Consider the following 18,040-nt stretch of genomic DNA (forward strand, 5'->3'; position numbering starts at 1 on the left):
CGCCTCCACAAGAACACCCCCCCACCCACCCCAAAAGGCGCTGCTGGGCACCTGTCCATAACATCAGTGTTGTCTCAGATCATTGGCTCTGACATTTAACCCGTTCACCACTTTTCAGAGTGACAGATCACTGGCCAGTGATATGATTGGCTCTGATGGGTAATCACTGCATTGGTGACTGGAGGAGACAGGGGACACCAGCTTTCTTGAGGTGAGGTGATTCTGCTTCATAATGCTTCATAATGTCATGGTTGTTTTGCATGTTTGTGTTTAAGAGATAAGATAAGCTAAGATATTCATTTATTAGTCCCGCAGTGGGGAATTTGCAGCATCACAGCAGCAAAGTGGACAGTACAAAAAAGAAAAACAGATTGCCAAATGACAAGAACCAAATACTTAAGAGAAGATAAATAATATAATAAAATAAAATATAATATGTACAATTAAATACTACATATACAAGATACAAAATACAAAAAGTAGCAGCAGATAACTTGTATTGCACAGTTTGTTACATACTGTACCAACATGGCCTTTTGAAAGCATACAGTTTGGGTTTAGCTTGAAGTAACTCCTTACAGTCAGCTGTTTTTCACATTTAACCATGCCATGATTAACATTTTGCAACCTTTAATTATTTGTTTAATTATTGCAAAATTATGTTATTGTTATGTAATACTGAGGATGCAAGCAGCTGGTGGTGCCTTCAAGGACCGACTGACATTTACAATCTGAGAAAATGTGAATGTGAATTTTTAAATGTAAGAAAGAATCCTTATCTTGTTCAGGATGTATATTTGCTTGTAAAATAACTTCTGATGCCTTTGGCTTATCAGCCAAATATCAGTTCTTGGATGTTGGGTTGAGCTTCATATACAACCAAGAGGAGTTTTGAAAATGGTCCCTGGTGTGATGTAGATTAGTGCGTGATAATAACACAACAAAGTGTTCAGTCTGATGAGAAACTTATCACAAGCAACTCTCTATAAGTTGATGACCTTAGCATGCTGGACAGGGTTAGGGTTAGTGATGATATAACTTAAAACATGATAAGTAATGATATAAAGTACACACAGTTTGTACTTCATACACTAAAAATTGTTAAATTACCTGTAAAACATGTCAAATTATCTGTAAAATGGATCCTAAAAGCCTAACGATTCAATCACCATCCTGAAGTGTGGGCATCTGTGTATATTAACTGCTTGTGTGTGTTTATGCTTACGTTCTGTTTGTGCTTGTGTGTGACCCGCCGTAAACCTTCAGGTGTTTGGGTAGCTTCACACCTGTGCCCCAGTGATGGGAAAGCCTCAAAGGCAGAGTAAGTGACCCAAATAATGAGCGTTTAGTTAGAGGCCAGCGGGGAGAGAAACAGAGAGAGAGAGAGAGAGAGAGAGAGAGAGAGAGCATCAGCCTCTCTGTCACCTCCTTTGCCCTGTGCACAGTTTTGGAGGCGCGTGTTTTGCCAAATGAAATGCCGTCTGTTTGCATACAGTACGACAGTCAGCGAAATGCAACAGTTCACACAGGCGGCAAACTGTGACACTGCCCCTGCCACTGCGCCTGTTGCACCAGAGCGAGTGTGACGGCCTAATTGAGGAGGGAGAGGAGAAACTGAGAGAAAACAGTGCGGCAGCAAGATGGACACGTCGACTCTGCAGACTTTCACATCATTCGCAGTATTGCGTGTGAACATCTTACCTCTCTCTGTTGAACTTGAGGGAGTGAAGGATGGCTGGTCTCTTCTGCCTCAGGTTCCACAGGTGGACACTGTCATCAGCCAGAGCACTCACCAGCGCTCCCTGTCATAACAGAAGAGACACTTCATCTTATATTCAAAGAATATTAAAAAAAAAAAAAAAAAAAAAGCTATTAACAAAACACAGGAATCATCATTGAATTACATGTAGAGATTTTCATAGACACATCCCCAGACATTTTATCTTTGAGTGTTGCATGCATGAGTCAGACTTCATTCCCCAGAAACTCAAGCTGATTTCAAATCAGTCAGCTTTCTCCCAGGTAACGATGATGATTCATAAGATGTATATGAGTGTATGTGTGCATGTAGGAGGCACTAAAAATCTTCTCCATCTTCCTCAGGGTTTGTTTGAGCTGCTGAGTCACAGTCACACAGACGCTGACACACACACGAATCAGTCTGTGTGTATGTGTGTGTGTGTGTGTGTGTGTGTGTGTGTGTGTGTGTGTGTGTGAAATACTGCATTTCTCATAAATATGAAGTAAATCAAACTCATGCTTTTTTCAATATGAATCAGAAAGTGCTGTAGGTATGCAATACATGTTTCTAGCTTGTCAATCGACACTCAACAAAACGCTTTCAAATTTTTTATTGTGGCCCGTGGGTTAATGTGACATATGAGGCAGAAGTGTCTATTTAAGCTGAGCAATTGTTTAATAAAGGCTGGGCTGTGGGTTGACTCATGTCTGTGATTTTCTGCAGTTTTAAAAGGATGGATGCAAAGAACCGTTACAGCAGTTACACAACACAGATTCCACGCAGAGTCCTTTTTTGACACTTTCAACACTGCTGCCAATATGTAGTCCATTGGATCAAAAGCTCTATTACTGTGAAAGAACCAAGAAATCCCAAACGCACACTGTTTATGAATATATCAAATTAATTCATATGAAAGTATCAAAATGTCAGTAATATGGTGAATGACTGTTCTGGATTTCTTGGTTCTGTCATAATACTGATGCAAATAAAATATCAAAGTTTGAGCACCCTTTTCTTCAGTTTCTCGGTTTGAGGAACTTTTTTTTTCATTTAATTAAATGTTAAAAGTTCTCAGCATCTATATTTAATGATGTTTAAGCACAAGCAATGATGACTGATTCTACTCTAGACAGTTTACAAGGAAGAGGACAGTTCACCATGTGAAAAGGGAGATGAGCAGATAAGACAAGTTAGATGTTTCACACTTCCAGTAAAATCATTCATCAACCCTTACTCCCAATGGCACACAGAGGGACCCTTTTTTTTTTCACATTTTAGGGGTGAAATGCGATTACCAGGGATGAACATTCATGAATCAGCCCCTAAGTCTTTTTTAAGAGACTAAAGTAAAATACTTGGGCAGGATAATAATATAATTTTTTTTTCAGTAACACTATTACCCGCGGAGTTACTTGTCTTTGTAAGACAGCACTAGCCTAACGGGTGAGTACAGACGCATCAGTGGCGTAATTGAGCAGTGTGAGTATTTTATAACTTACCTCGTTGATGAGAAACTGTAGCTGGATGACGGCAGCTCCACTCTCGTGCTGACAGTAACACTCCACACCCGGACGACCAAACCTGAAACGATCTCTGTCAAGGAACATGCAGCACCACCCAAGGAATTTATCGTCAGTACTGTGTGTTTGTGTTTGTGCAGACAGCCCAGTATGTACTGCAACTTTTTTTTTTTTTAATAAATATGGCGCCGGGAATAAGTGCCTAAGCATTTGAAGGTCATTTGTTCCTCGCTACACCTGATTCAAAGGTCATGACATCTGTTACTTAGTTACCTACTGTGAAGGAAAATGGAATATCCACAGTGACATTTTTATGGTCTGCTCACAAAGCTTAAATGAATTCATCCCCTACAACAAGGAAAGGTCTCCGCATTGCTGTGAATCACATTACTTTCTTTAAAATATTATAATTATGCAACACCTCATTACGTGCCCCCCCCCCCCAGTTTTACACCATAGAGCTTGGTTTTACCAGGAAACGTTCTGAGAATATGTTCTTAGAATAAAGGCACTTAGGAGCCACTTACCAAACACTGCATGCAATCCAGGTGTTCATAATGACTACTACATACTGAACCATGTAGATGACTGCTGTTATGCAGAAATAGTAGCATGTTAGACGGTGGAAAGTGCTTGTGAGGGAGAGAGCGAGAGAGGATTCAGTGAAACGGAGAAGCAGAAGAGAGAGAGAACAGGCACAGAGGGGTGGAAGGATGAAGGCTGGGAAAAAAAGAAGGAAGAGGGAAAGGAGAAAGGACTGGCAGAGAATAACGAGCTTCTCTTCCTGGGGAGAGTGAATGGGTGAGCTTACTGATTATATCCATTCACTTATCCCATGACTCTCAGGATTAAGGAGGTGGTGGTGGGGGGGGTTTCATACAGAGGGCACACAGAGGCATAACACCCCAGGGATGATACTATTGCTCATCATTAGTGTGTGTGTGTGTGTGTGTGTGTGTGTGTGTGTGTGTGTGAGAGAGAGAGATACCAGGTACTGTAAATTGCCTGCAGAGCTATCCAACTAAAACACAGTTTGAGACATGCAGCTTCTTATGAATACAGATTGATCAGGCAATGTAAGATAATATTTCATGCATTTACACACACACACACACACACACACACACACCCACAGAAATATAGTCTCGCATGAGAAAGAGAGACAGAGGGAGAGAGACGTACGTTTCATTAATGAACCGTTAAGCAGACGAATGTTGATAACGACAATGGGAGCAACAGCGACAACGGAACGAGCTGCGCTCAGCTAAGAATCTCATTCAAGCACCAACAATCAAGTCCTCCTCTCCCACGGTGCAAACTGCGCCTTCAGCCCCCAGACAGGCACCGGTGTAATTTATTAAGCTGTAATGCATGTAATCATTCCTGAGGTGTGTTGTGACCATCCCGATGAATAAAGCCGCCGCATCGACAGAGCCGGCACCACGCACCTTGTTTCCTAGTGGCCAAATGTGTGTCTCATTCTGTACGTTCATTTTACCTTTCAGATGGAATACACAATGATGTTTCTAAGTAAACACACACTATAAATGCATTTCCTTATTCTTCACAATGTACTCATTTGCTACGATATCATTTCAGTGCTCGTATTTCATGTGTATTTGACAGCAAGGTGTTGTGTGAAAGCACGGTCAGGGCTGTGCTGACAGCTGCTATAATAATCAATATTGTTATGTAGACAATGGATCAAACGACTATGTTTAAATATCACGGGTCACTTGTAGTGGCGAACCCACAGAGGATTTCATCACGTGACTCTGCAGCATTTTGGCGTATTTCAGCTCACTGTGTTGGTTTTCCAGCTTCCAACTTCTGGTTTTGGTTCATTCTTCTCATCAGCATCATTTGCAGCTGTTTTCATGAAGAAAAAAAAAACAATCTGCCCAGTCCCAAACATTGGACAGACACTAGCTGGGAACATATTGGAGTATTTAGCAGCTAAAGAGCCAGATATTTCCCAAAGGAGTTGGTGGAGTTTAAAACAGAGCTAAAAACAGAGTGAATATTGGCCTCGCATTCATTCAAACGAGAACACAACATGTTCAGCAATCTTAAATTGCAAATTCATAATAGTGAATAAATAATCTTTGCTGTAAATCACTCTAGAGGTGATAATTAAAGCCCTGGATCTTGTAAAAGTCTGAGAAACTCATGGTCCTCAATCCAAGCAGCTTTTATCAGAAAGGGGTTCAGTCTGAAACCGCTATCGTTTCACACAGCACATGCTGGTTCCCCCTCCAGTCAGATATCAGCATGGTACAGTAGTCTCTGTGCTCCCTGCAAAGCTGCCCCTCAACTCTTCAGGTGGATTAAGCTTTGCCCTCCCCCTCCTGGACAGGCAATTAAAGGACTACAGCTCTGAGCCATGATGCCTCTGACCACAGAGAATCCACCAGCTCCACTGGATCTCAGCCGGTAAGCCGCCAGGGGGATTAAGAAGACGACACCGAGTGGGCACCACCAAGTCAGTCAGTGATGATCAGTATCTTCCTCTATATGACATCTGAGTCAGTAGCCATGGTTATGTGGATAATCTTGAAACTTCATATGTTCACCAGCAAACCCTCAAGCGCTTAAGATCTATCTCCCTCCAACTTAGACCCCCTGCGAGCGATGGAGGTGTAACCTTCTCTTAAACAAACACTGCATGGGATCCATAGGCCTGAAAATCTGCAGTCCTCTTTGTCTTCACCTTTACATTATTGGGATAAAGTTTCCTCACTGGTCTCAAAATCTATATGGAAGGGGAAGCAACCCTGTGCCAAAGGTTCAACTATGCACCATAATAAGGCCTATATCTGCCTCTCACTAACAAAACTAATATTTTTATTCCAAATACAACTTTATCCTGGACACCAATAGAGGATCATTTAGCTTCTCCTCAAATGTGCATATATCACCATCCTCCATATCTGACTTTGTTGAAAGGATGCACACTCCTCATGGAGCCTGCAGCTTGCAGTTCTGCTTCCACACTGCAAATACACTCCAACAGTTAGTATATGTATGCCTGGAGTGTTACCACAGTAACTAAAGCAGGCGGGTAAATGATGCCTGAACACATACAAACAATCCGACCACTTGGAAATAACAGTGTGAATGGACAGTCATTGAGACACAAGAGAGGAAAAATGAAGAAACCTTCTTGGAAAATTCCAAGAAAGCTAAAATAAACTGAACAGAGGGGTAGAAAGAGAAAGCAAAAGCTAAAGGCTCGTATTTGTTTTGTTTTTTTTCTTATCAAATACCACACACAAGACACCAGAGTTACTCACAATAAATCACAGCATGAAGTTGAAAAAACCCAAATAGATCCATACCGAGGAAGTTCTGAAGAGTAGTGATTTTTTTTTTTTTTTTTTTTTGGAGATCTCAGCAGTTGTGTCTCAAACAACGTGAAACATGTAGAGTAACAGGAGGTCACTGCTGCACTGAACGGTCAAAGCTTAGAGCTTCATTCACTGGCAGAAATAAAAAAAAAAACAAAAAGTATTCTGACTTTAAGAGAGAGGCAAAAAAGCTCATCAGCGCGCACCAAATCACTGTCAGGGCCAGTGGATGAGGACAGAGGACCCTGATGCTCTCTCCACTTGACCTAGTATGGCCGCCATCCTCCAGGATACTGCTGTTGGCTAAACTGTTACCGAGTTGTGGAGGGACACTGATGTCCATGTAGGTCAAATTGTGCAAGTAAGAAAGAGCACGCTCAGATCAGCTCATTTAATGAGGATCATGTTGTACTATATGGTACGACTAAAAGCTTTACGGGGGTTTTTTTTTTATGTTCCCAAGCTCAGAGGGATAAAACTGAGGAGAGAGAAAGTGATTTTATGTCATTGCTGCTCGCCAAAACACAAAAAAATAGTCTACCACTTTTGAGTGCCAATTTAATCATTGATTGCACATGATCAGTGGAGCTGGCTACTTGTTTGTATACATTTTATCTTATGCCTGATTTTTTTCACGGACATTATGTCAGCAGCAGCTAAATCTGTCTCAGTCTATGGCTGAGCATTAAGAGGAGTCCCCACCTTGCGCACAGAAAGTTGTAGAGCATCCTCTTAATATGTAACCTTCAGGTGTGCGGTGTTAGCCAGGATGGTGTGAGCCCGGCGACAGTGCAGTCCATATAACTCAAAGTGACTTAATTGAAACTCTTTCCTAATGTTGCCTGGCAACCAAATCTTCCAGGGCCTCAGAAAGCGAGAGGAAAGGATTTAAGGTTGTGCTTTTTTAAACTGCTCATACTGCCTTCTCTCTGAAGACAGGCAAGCCGTGCCACAAGCATATTATCATGAAGCGCAGATACACGTCGACACGGACGTGATCATAAAAAACAATCCGGCAAAATAAATTCACACCATCAAAGAGGGAAACACTGGCATTTGGTCATGTGTTTCAAGTGAATGTTGCCATAATAATTACCATAAAAATGCAGCAGGTCACAAGAAGACATTGAATCCAGTGTGAGAAGACTAAGCCTCAGTGCATAAAGTAGCGTGCAAAGAATTGGGCCATAGACTGAATTCCACTACAAGAACTTAGGAATACCGAGCAGGAGTTTACTACAACTCTCTTTACATTTATATGCTTTGAATTAAGACATTAGTACAGACAGAGGTCACACATCACATAAGGAGGAAGCTTGATTTCATTGTTAAACATTTAAAAAAATTGACAGACATTCCCTCCAGGTGTTTCATGAGATATCAAGTTCACAAGAATGGGATGGACGGACGGACAGACAACCCGAAAAAATAATGCCTCTGCCAACAGCTGTCGAAGGTGCAGAGTCATAAAAACACAAGAAAATTGAGATCACTTGCGTCATCTCTTTGTTTCCTCTTCAGCTTTAATGGATAATGGCGGCAGTTCAGTGGCACCTACTAGAAGCGCGCAAACATTTGAAATTTCTTTTGCAGTTTTTCTGGAAATTTAGTTAAAATTTGCACTACATTTGAATGGAAACTTGACAATTGATAATTCGTCTACTGCCTGTAAGGTAAATTATTCAGGAGTACAAATGCCTCTTAAAAGTTAAATTAATTTGTGGACAACCTTTACCAAAAAGTTTCTCATAAATTAGTAGGAGCAAGCAGGAAGTTTTATCTCAACAGCCCACACTGATTGAGTCAGCCTGAATGTTCAAGTTTACCTTGTTGAGAGATTTAAAATGTTATTATTAGAAAATATGGCAAAAGTCATTGTTAAACATTTAATTTACATAACCAATTATTTAAGAGTTCACAAATGAGTCATTAATTAATACTTGTTACGGTTTGACGAGTGTCAGCAAATTATATATGGACCTTATAAATGTACATAAATGTTTTGTAAATGAGTTTAAAAATGTTCATTATTATGAAGTGTCATCAGAAAAAGGACATCTCCATCTTATAAGTAACACACTGTGTTATTTATTTAAATGCCCCTTCTGTTGCTCTCAATATCTGATGGTAATTCAATCTTAACCCGGTGCATGGAAGCTTTTACATTTGTTTTTGTGAACCTCCGGCACTGGTTAGCTGTTTACCACTGCTGTGTCAAAATGTGTTCCCTGTAAAATACATGTTTCCTCTGGCAGTGTGTCTTCACCTCGATTTCACGCCAGAGTGGGAAATAACATAATTTCTTTTTCTGTGGGTTGTTTTCACATCATTGGCTTTTGACACGGGAAAAAAACATTAACAAAATATTTCACGGGATTACATAAAGAAAGACAGCGGAAGACACAAAGTGCCTATAATAAACAGGATCATATTCTTAATGTGAAGGTGCATTAGCTTATATGTAACTGAATGCAACAATATTTCCTTGGGAGAAAACATTTTGGTCCACCTGGAGCAGAAGAAGTTGTTGACAAAGAAGATAAGTAAATGGCAACAGAAAGATGTCCCATTACTGGTCACACTGTGATTGACAAGTGATATCAAAGTAATGAACAAAAGGGCTCCATCAATATCTTCTTAGCACTTCAAATGCCAGCAAACATGGCCCTTCCTGAATCTTAACTCATCACTTTACAAGAAAAGTTCCTGGACATCCCAGTTGCCATCGTCACATTTTTTCCAGCATTTTAACAAACACGACCCAAAGTTACTCCAAAGTGCCTCAGCTCCATCCACACGGGACAGGTTCAGTAGGAGAAGTGTCACAGTTGCTGACAAGAGCGATCCTCATCCCATTTTAACCAAGTGAGGTCTGCATCTCGGCCCGCGCCCCCTCTCACCACAACGCACCGACGCTATAAGTGGACAGACTGACTGCAGGCAGCGATAGGAGCGAGACAGGAAGACAGGAAGAAAGAGGAGGACGGAGAGCGAATGCAGAAAGTGGGTCAGCTTCACATCTTGTCAAGTCCGATGAAATTTTCCCGAGCTATTCTGGAAGTCAAAGTTGACTGATCATTCACTTTTCCACTGCTTCTTTCAGTCAAAGCCACAGGCAACTTTTCCTGACAAACAAAGGTGAGTCACTGGGCACTGACAAAGCATCAGCAAGTTGTCATAGAGAGAATTGGCTGGATACAGTGGGAAACTGCAGGTTTTATGAAACCGTGTTGTCCAGGAATAGAGTTGATCTTGATAAGGGCAATTGAATAGGGAAGAGCCTGTATTTCACATGAGAGAAGGGTTGGTTTTGCTGCCTGTCAGCTTAGCTCAAACATGTCATGTCTCTGTATGTTTGTATGTCTGTGAGCTGAATAAATAGAAAAATGAAGGAGAGGATGCAGCTTTAGACAAAAATAGAAAGCTCCAGAGGGTTGAGAACAAGACAGAGGGTGGACAACGAAGAGAGGCAAGAGTGTGTCTTAATGTGAGCCAGAGCAATGAAAAATGATGGACAAGATAAAGAAATGGATGTGGAGAAGGGGAAACAGTAAAACAGAGGAGATATCACAGAGAAAGAGATAGTAAAAGAGGAAGAGGTGATTAATGGAGGATAAAGAGGAGACAGAATAAGGGAGAGGCACTGAGAGAAAGCACCAGAAAGAGCAAGCCTGGGAGCACTGGGTTGCTATGACGTTAGGCCTGAAGTGACGTCAAAGCTAGCCACTTATACATCACCCTGCCAGAGAGTGGGGCGGGGCCACGGGGCACAGGCTGTTCTGCACCGGACCCAGAGACAGGAATGAGGAGACGGAATTTGCGAGGAAGAACAGAGGGAGCAGAAGAAAGGCACAGCAAAAATAGCAGTAAAAGAAATGAAAGACAGAAAGGGAGGATAAAAATAAGGAGGCTAGCGGAAAAATAAGAATGCCTTGACAACAACAAATCAAGGAAAAAACACAGCAATAAGCCTTGAGAAGCAGCAATCTTGCAAAGACACCCCCCCCCCCATCACAACACACATTACTCAGCTCCTATTTGGAGTTGATATCCTGCAAATCATCCATAATGCTGCAGCTCCCATTGACCTCAACCTGCCTGAACGCTCCCATGTCACCCATCACCTGCCCTCCCTCTGGCTGCCTGCGGCTGTTTGCATCACATTTAAAGGCTGCTGAGGGAGCTGCTTCTCCGTTCCTCCAGGCTACGATCCAGCCCTGCACTGTGGCCAGCACTCAGCTATTACCAGGCACTTTACCTTTCTTAAGTCAGCATTTTGTCACCAACCCTGACTTGGCACATCTGCTGATGTTTTTTTAGTTTTTTTCCCTTCTCCAATAATAGCTTTTTGAAGTGCATCATTTAATGTGAAAATTATGCTCTAAATGCTTTTTAATGTATCAATTAATCAATTATTTTTCTCAGACATTACAGCCTCCATACATCCTTACAGTGTTTGCCACAAAACCTACATTTGAACATATCTCTAGAGGCATTACTGCATCTTTTTCTGTCATTACAGCAGTGTAGGGTTGAAAGCATATCCTGCGTGTCCACCAGGGACGTCTCTTGACAATGCTGACATGGTTTTCTTGGTTTATGGGGAAAAAAAAAAAAAAAAATACACTGGACAACGAAGTCAGAGCATTTTTTTTCACTGAGCAGCACACCGGTCAGTGAAATTTGAAAACGACTCAACTTGAACAAAAAAAAAAAAGTGCCTTAAACCGGGTTTTCAGCTGTCGCTTAGCAACAGCAGGAACAGTGACTAGCATCCCACCAAGGTTCTGCTGCACACTGCAAGCAAAAGCAGCTCTCTGGACACAGGTCTTCACCCTCTGAGCTTTCGAAATGTACACATTGTAGCTCTAAAGGGGCCCTGCGACTTGTTCTTGTTCATTTGTTTTCCTTTCCTCTTCCTCTGCTGGAGCATTCAAGTAGCACCAAGATACATCAATGACAGAGAGAGCACAAGGAGGGTATGAGACTCACGCTGGAGTCACACATGAAAAAAAAAAAAAAAAGTCATGCAATCATACTGAAACGCGAGCAAATAACACACAAGCGCAACCCACAGGCACCAACACACAGCGATAGTACACACAACCAAGAAAAAGCTAGAGTTGAGCAAATTGGTGATTCATTTGTTTAACACAGTCCTTGTATAAATAATCTCCCTTGACACATTTGATTTATTATGCAGGCAAACAATTAAACTGCAATGGGGCCGCTGAGTATTTGTCGCTGCCTCAGCTTCCACACACTCACCTTGGAAAACATTTCCACACACACACACACACACACACACACACGCACACGCACACACACACACACACACACACACACACACACACACATACATTCGCTCTCCCAAAGATTCATCTACATGACATTCTTGACAATGGCCATTTGCAGAGGTGCACAGTTCAACGTTGTGGTAATCCACATTCACGTAAAAAAAAAAATAACACATGAGGCGCGCTTGGAGATGCAGGTAGAGGGCTGATAAGGGGCCGAATGATGACTCCTCCCTGGTTTCTATGTCTCTATAGAATGTGAAATGCACGATTTTAATCTTAATGACAAATATTAGAATCAGAGACTGTAGTGTAAGAATCATACACAGAAATAAACTAGCCACTATCCTCTTGAGAGCTTAAAGTCTCCCTCACTGACATGTGAAGATTATAGTGAATTACTGTACTAGAGTCACAACTCTATTAAGAAATATTGTCTGTGAATTAGTCTGGGTCGGAGCCAGCACAGGCAAGGTAGGCACAGTGGTGATGCACAGTAAAAATTGTAACCTCCCTATGCTGTAGGGATAATGTGGATTGTTGGTTCCTGGAGCATGGCCAGCTCTGCCCAGTAGTAGGGTGTTAATAACCCAGGACATCATTTAATTTTAGCAGGACAACTCAGCACTGAGCTACTGTACGGCCACTCCGAGGCAAATATCTGAAAAGAGATGAGACAGAGGGGAGGGGAGGGGAGGGAGGAGGGAGAAGGAGCGGAACAAAAGCGGGGAAAGGGGTTTGGAAATTCACTGGCTGTAGGGAATGAAGGCAAGAAAAGGGTGAGGGAGGGGTGGGAGCAGAGAAGGAGCGAGGATGAGATAGGAGGGAAGCGGGGGAGAGTAAAGGGGTAAACTATGAGGGAACAAATGTAGAGTCAGCAGAACAGCTTGTGGCCAAAATCTCCTGCAAAAGCATGCGTAGCATAGCAGCGAAAATGAGATGAAATGAGATGTCGGGGGAAAAAAATGGGGGGAAGAGGTGAAATTGAAAGAGACGGGAGGAGGAAAGAGTGCGACAGAAGAAATAGAGACAAGTGAATGAAGTCACTACAGAGGGAGAGATACTGTGTCAATGCAAAAGAGAAATACAAGAACATTCATTTAGTGTGACAAACCTGGACATTTCTATACCCTGAAAATCTCGAAGAGAAAGAAAGACGTGACTTTTTTTTACCTACAGTCCGTGACTGCAGCTGTCAAAATGTGTGACAGACAGCGGCTTAACAGAAATCATAAATTCTCTTGTTGTGATAGCGATGCAAAGCCAGTTAAAGGATTATGTTCCAACAGGCGATGCTGCCGAACACAACAGTGAAGCACAAGAATGTCTCTGCGAGTGGGGGTGTGGGCCCTGCAGTTTCTGCTTAGAAAGTGACTTTAATGTTATCGTGTCCTGTCCTGAGTTGATGCTGAAAAGAAGGATTAAGATTTTATCCATTTAGAAGTAGCAATGTGCAGTGTTTCTCACAGGAAACAAGCCTAGCGGACAATTTAATGCCAAATTATAGTAAATGATCTTTTTGGATTCGGGCGAGTCGAGTTCACACTGGTTTTGTGTGAATTGCTGCGTATCTCACAGAGCGCGCATAATCAGCTGGGTACAAGGTGATAATGTATTAAACATGAGTCCTGGCCCTGTGGACGAGTACAAGGACACCGTCTCTGTCTGCTTCTAACACACCAGCACTCAGGACCCCACTTGGCCAATTATAGCATGAACTCTGGAGACTAATTTTTTTTTTTTTTTTAAAAACAACCACATAGATCGTTTTTTATTACAACTCAATGTGACATTTTAGTGGTAAGCAACATTTAGCGGTCCCGTGAGAGAGCATCAGCCTTATCAGCAAAAGCCCCGAAACTACATGTTAACATTCATGTGACAAAGCCCTCTTGTGGCTGTGGTAATTATGATGGGAGCAAACGAGGAAGACAGGTGACGCTACAGAGCAGCACGAAGCGGGTGGGAAGGAGGTCGGGGTGGACGGCTGGGTCAACAAAACTGTGGACTTAAACACAGGAGACCACTGTTCAGTTCAATCTTCAATGTTATTCCTTTTAAGCATGACCTTAACCTAAACCATAACCTTATGCGGTTATTATTGTAACTATGACAACAAAGATCATCTTAGCCCATAATCTTTTCCCATGTCGTTTTTCTGCATAAACCTAACCAAACGTCTATTTTTTAACAGTTTAACAGGGGAATCAATGTTTGTCCTGCCACCAGTTGGGGGTTTATTCAGTAAAATATGCCAATGGCTCCAATCCGAGGGTAGGAACCAATATCTTTTATGATCGCTCGATTTGGAGGATTTGTTGGAACTCCTCTACATCTACATATCTGCCCTCAGTAATAACCAACTCTGCTGTAGTTTCAAGCTTCATCTACTACGTCCAGTGACTCTAACAGCTGTGAGCGTGGGGTGTGTGTGTGTGTGTGTGTGTGTGTGTGAGTAACATTCAGACCACAGAGGAAAGAACTTCACGAGTTGGCAGTACAACCGGACATATTGGTACTGCACTGGAAACCATAACAGATATCATCTATCACGTAGCAAAGGAGAGTCAGTTGGTTCAATCTGTCGCCTCTGGAGCCAGAGGTTCACCTGCTGGCCTCAGATTAAATCCCACCTGCGCTACTTCCCCTTGCTTCTCTTGCTTTTCAATGTTTACCATCCATCATATGCCATAAAAAGAACTTAGAAAAAAAAGTGAGTTAAGTTTAAATGATGGGTCTAAACATATAGACTATAGGTGTTAAAATGTGGAGGCTCACTGGTGTTGGAGGCTCTGTCACTACTGTAGCACTGGCAATCAGACATCTCTTACGTTTGGCTGTTTAATGATAAACCTGCATTAACTGATTGTCTCGCAATTTAACAAGCTGTGAACAAAACACTGACAGATTACCACCTTTTTAAATCAACTATGTTCACACAGATTGGCTTATTACACAACCAGTATATACAGAGCAACATTAGCATTCATTTGGTGTCGTCTATCTAGAGAAGGCATTAATTTATATTAAAATAAAAAGCTTCCAAATGTAAGTGCAGTTTGGCATGGTTTTCTGTCTGTGTATAATCCTCGAATTTCTTATGTAACGAGCAAAATCTACGATATAAATGAAATATGAACCACATCACCGGCAGCTCTCCAAAGGGATACTTCCTTCGCACACATAGCTCATTGCTCTTTCCCGCCTCGCACATTAAGCACGCCGCTGTCTTCAGATTGCGCATACTGAACATTTTCCCGATTAAAACAGAGTGTTCAAGCCATAAAGATATTCCAAACAGTAGGATATCTAAAGCCAGCAAGGCCACAGAGAGGAGGAGGAACCAAACTCTCCTCAACATCTGATCAATTTTACCATTTAAACATAATGTTTTACAGTGTTACATGCTTATTATTGGATACAGTGGATGGGCCGAGTGAGGAGGCATTATATAATTATATAATATAAAATAATAATATAATAATTTTTCTCTGACTGGCAAGGCTTTCATCCTCCACCCAGTTATGATCAATGTCTGCCTTACACAACTGAGAAATTAAGCACTGACGGAAACGACGGGGGGGGTACAACAGTTTCAAAGACAAACACCAAAGTGGACATTTAAAATGACAAGGGGGCGAATAATTTAAGGAGAAAAATGGTTTGGCTATATACAGAGAGAAATGCGAGAGAAAAAGAAGGAAATCGAGATGAGGAGAAAGACACCAGCAACTGCAGGTCTAAAAGTCTGTGACTGGGTTTCCTCCTGTCTATGAATAATGGATGCGGCGAATGAGAGCCAGCATATGCATTTAGATGGTTTTATGCATTACCCTCTCAAAGTGGTAGGGAGGAAAATGTTTTATTAGAATGTAACTTAATGCCATATTAACCTTTAACACATTCACACTGTGAGATTATGTGTCTTTGTTTTAATACAAGCTCCAAAGGCAATGAAATGCATCCCAGCCGAGGAGCTTTCTTATCAAATACTTCCATTAATCTAATTAGAACAGCGCCAGGTACTGTACTGCACTGTACTGTACTGTACATCAGCAGGTGTAGCTGGTTAGATAACCGGAGAATTAAAATGAACGGTACACCATTTACAAAACTGACAACACTATAACAAACCAAAACAGCCATTAAGCCTCTTCCTGAAGCTATCCTCACCATTTTCCCAACACTATCCCTAAGCAATGTGTGTGCGTGTGTGGGTCTGCTCACTTGTTCCCTCCTCCCTCCTGACACAAATGCACACACACACACACACACACACACACACACACACACACACACACACAAGCTCTGGCACTGATATCAAACAAATCTTTTCAAAGGTAGGACCACGGGAGATTAGCCACTGCTGGCCTCTAACACATTTCACTGTGCCAACCAGTGCAGAGCCAGGTCCTGCTTTCAAGGACAGGTACCTGTGCGCTGCCAGCACAGCAAGTGTCAGTATATTGCCAGCCATCCAGTAACACTTCACTGACTGTATACTCACATCTCAGAAACGGGTGTATGTGTGTATGTGTGTGTGTGTGTGTGTGTGTGTGTGTATGTAAGAAATTGACTTTTGAACAAAGAAATCATTGGTCATAGACTGTCAGGGCAGAACTTGTTCCTTATTTGTAACTCAAACACACACAAAGTCAAATGAAATGATGGCACAGTTAGAGAGGTCAGATGAAACATAAGCTTGAGACGGACTCACATAAAAAAAGCAACATACTGAGGTGTTGATTTCTGTATGTACGTTCTTAATAAAATAAAGGAAGAAATCACATCATCACACTGCCACTGCGGTGACTTTAAAGACCAATAATGCTGGCATCTATAGATTGATTAGGACTGATGGATTGAGTTATCTATACAGCACTCCCTGCTGGCATGAGTTCTGTTGTGTCTGCTTTACGACTAATTATACACACCGTCGGTACATTGTATGGTTGTCACTTTGCCAGTAGCACACTGGAGAATGGCATCGTGCCAAAAGTGTCATGCAGCATATAAAATATTAATCGGAGTGCTGTCCTTTGCTCTTTGATTAATATGAGACAGAAGGCCAAGTATCTCCAGCACTGAACTGGAGGCTACGAGCTGACTAGCATGCGCACACACACACGCACACATAGACACAGAGAAATTGGAGAGCTGCTTTGTTGCACTTTGTGAAGCATCTGAATTTTTTTTTTTTCTCCATTCTGATCTGATACACACACACACACACGCACGCACACTGAGGGCATCAGGGTGGCACAGTCTGCAGGGAAGATGTCCTTCAACTTGAGGACAAAGGTTGAGGGTTTCCTGGGTTGGCACTATGCATCTACAGGTTTCCAGAAAGACACACTTCAGAAAAGTGCAAACAAAAATACACACACATAAAAACAGAAGTGACACAAAAAAAAAAAAACATTGGCATTCGGTGCAACATTGCAGACTGAAGGCACCAACTGCACGGGTGAACATGTTAGCCTACGCAGCTGCCCAGTGTAGTAACAGAACCGTGAGCGATGACTGTTGTCCACTCTTCTGTTGTGTCCAGGCCCATTTTGGAGTACATCAGGCTTTTATTCTGCTCAGTGAAAGCTGATGCTAATCTATGTTAGCCTTCAGATTTTCATATTATGTACTGGCGCTAGACTGCAAGGTCAAAGGTTCACCAAAATCATCACAAATCACTGTCTGAGGATAAATATCTATACCAGATCAGATTTAATGGAAAACTAATATTTGTGCTCAGCTTGTCGAACAAAAACATATGTTTTTCCAGTTTTAAGCCACACTAGCTGAAGAAAACACCTGGTAATAAATGTATTAAAACCCTGACACTTACCAGGACAGGAAAGGATGGGTGAGTAGATGAGTATGAGAGTGCATGAGAGAAATTTTAACACTTTTAAAGACCTTTTCAGACTTGCACAGGGACTATAACATATCTTGTCATGAGTTCGATTAGTATTAATCATAGCACATCTGCTTTAGATATTGAAAATATAAATATCAGACTATTGTGCTGTAATAATGGAAATTATTCCAACTCATGAACACACAGAACAGAACAGCAGGGAAGCAGACTGGCTGGATAGCAGAGAAACACAGTGACTGTGGATTAATGTGAGTGATGCA

The 18,040-nt window shown here is 41.8% G+C and overlaps 1 protein-coding gene across 2 annotated transcripts in view; it reads right to left on the reverse strand.

The window, feature by feature from the left end:
* Window positions 1-18,040, reverse strand: part of stxbp5a (syntaxin binding protein 5a (tomosyn)) — an 88,809-nt gene that overhangs the window by 50,297 nt on the left and 20,472 nt on the right. For both annotated transcript variants that reach the window (XM_087174187.1, XM_087174188.1), the window contains exons 3-4: window positions 3,241-3,322; window positions 1,702-1,802 (exon numbers count right to left, since the gene is read on the reverse strand). In XM_087174187.1, the coding sequence (XP_087030313.1) occupies window positions 1,702-1,802; window positions 3,241-3,322 (183 nt within the window). The remainder of the gene's footprint in view (window positions 1-1,701; window positions 1,803-3,240; window positions 3,323-18,040) is intronic.

The sequence above is a fragment of the Seriola lalandi genome, unplaced genomic scaffold, assembly GCF_002814215.2.
Source record: "Seriola lalandi dorsalis isolate HSWRI2012SDOR001 ecotype SW California unplaced genomic scaffold, Sedor1 jcf7180002054326, whole genome shotgun sequence".
Lineage (NCBI taxonomy): Eukaryota > Metazoa > Chordata > Actinopteri > Carangiformes > Carangidae > Seriola > Seriola lalandi.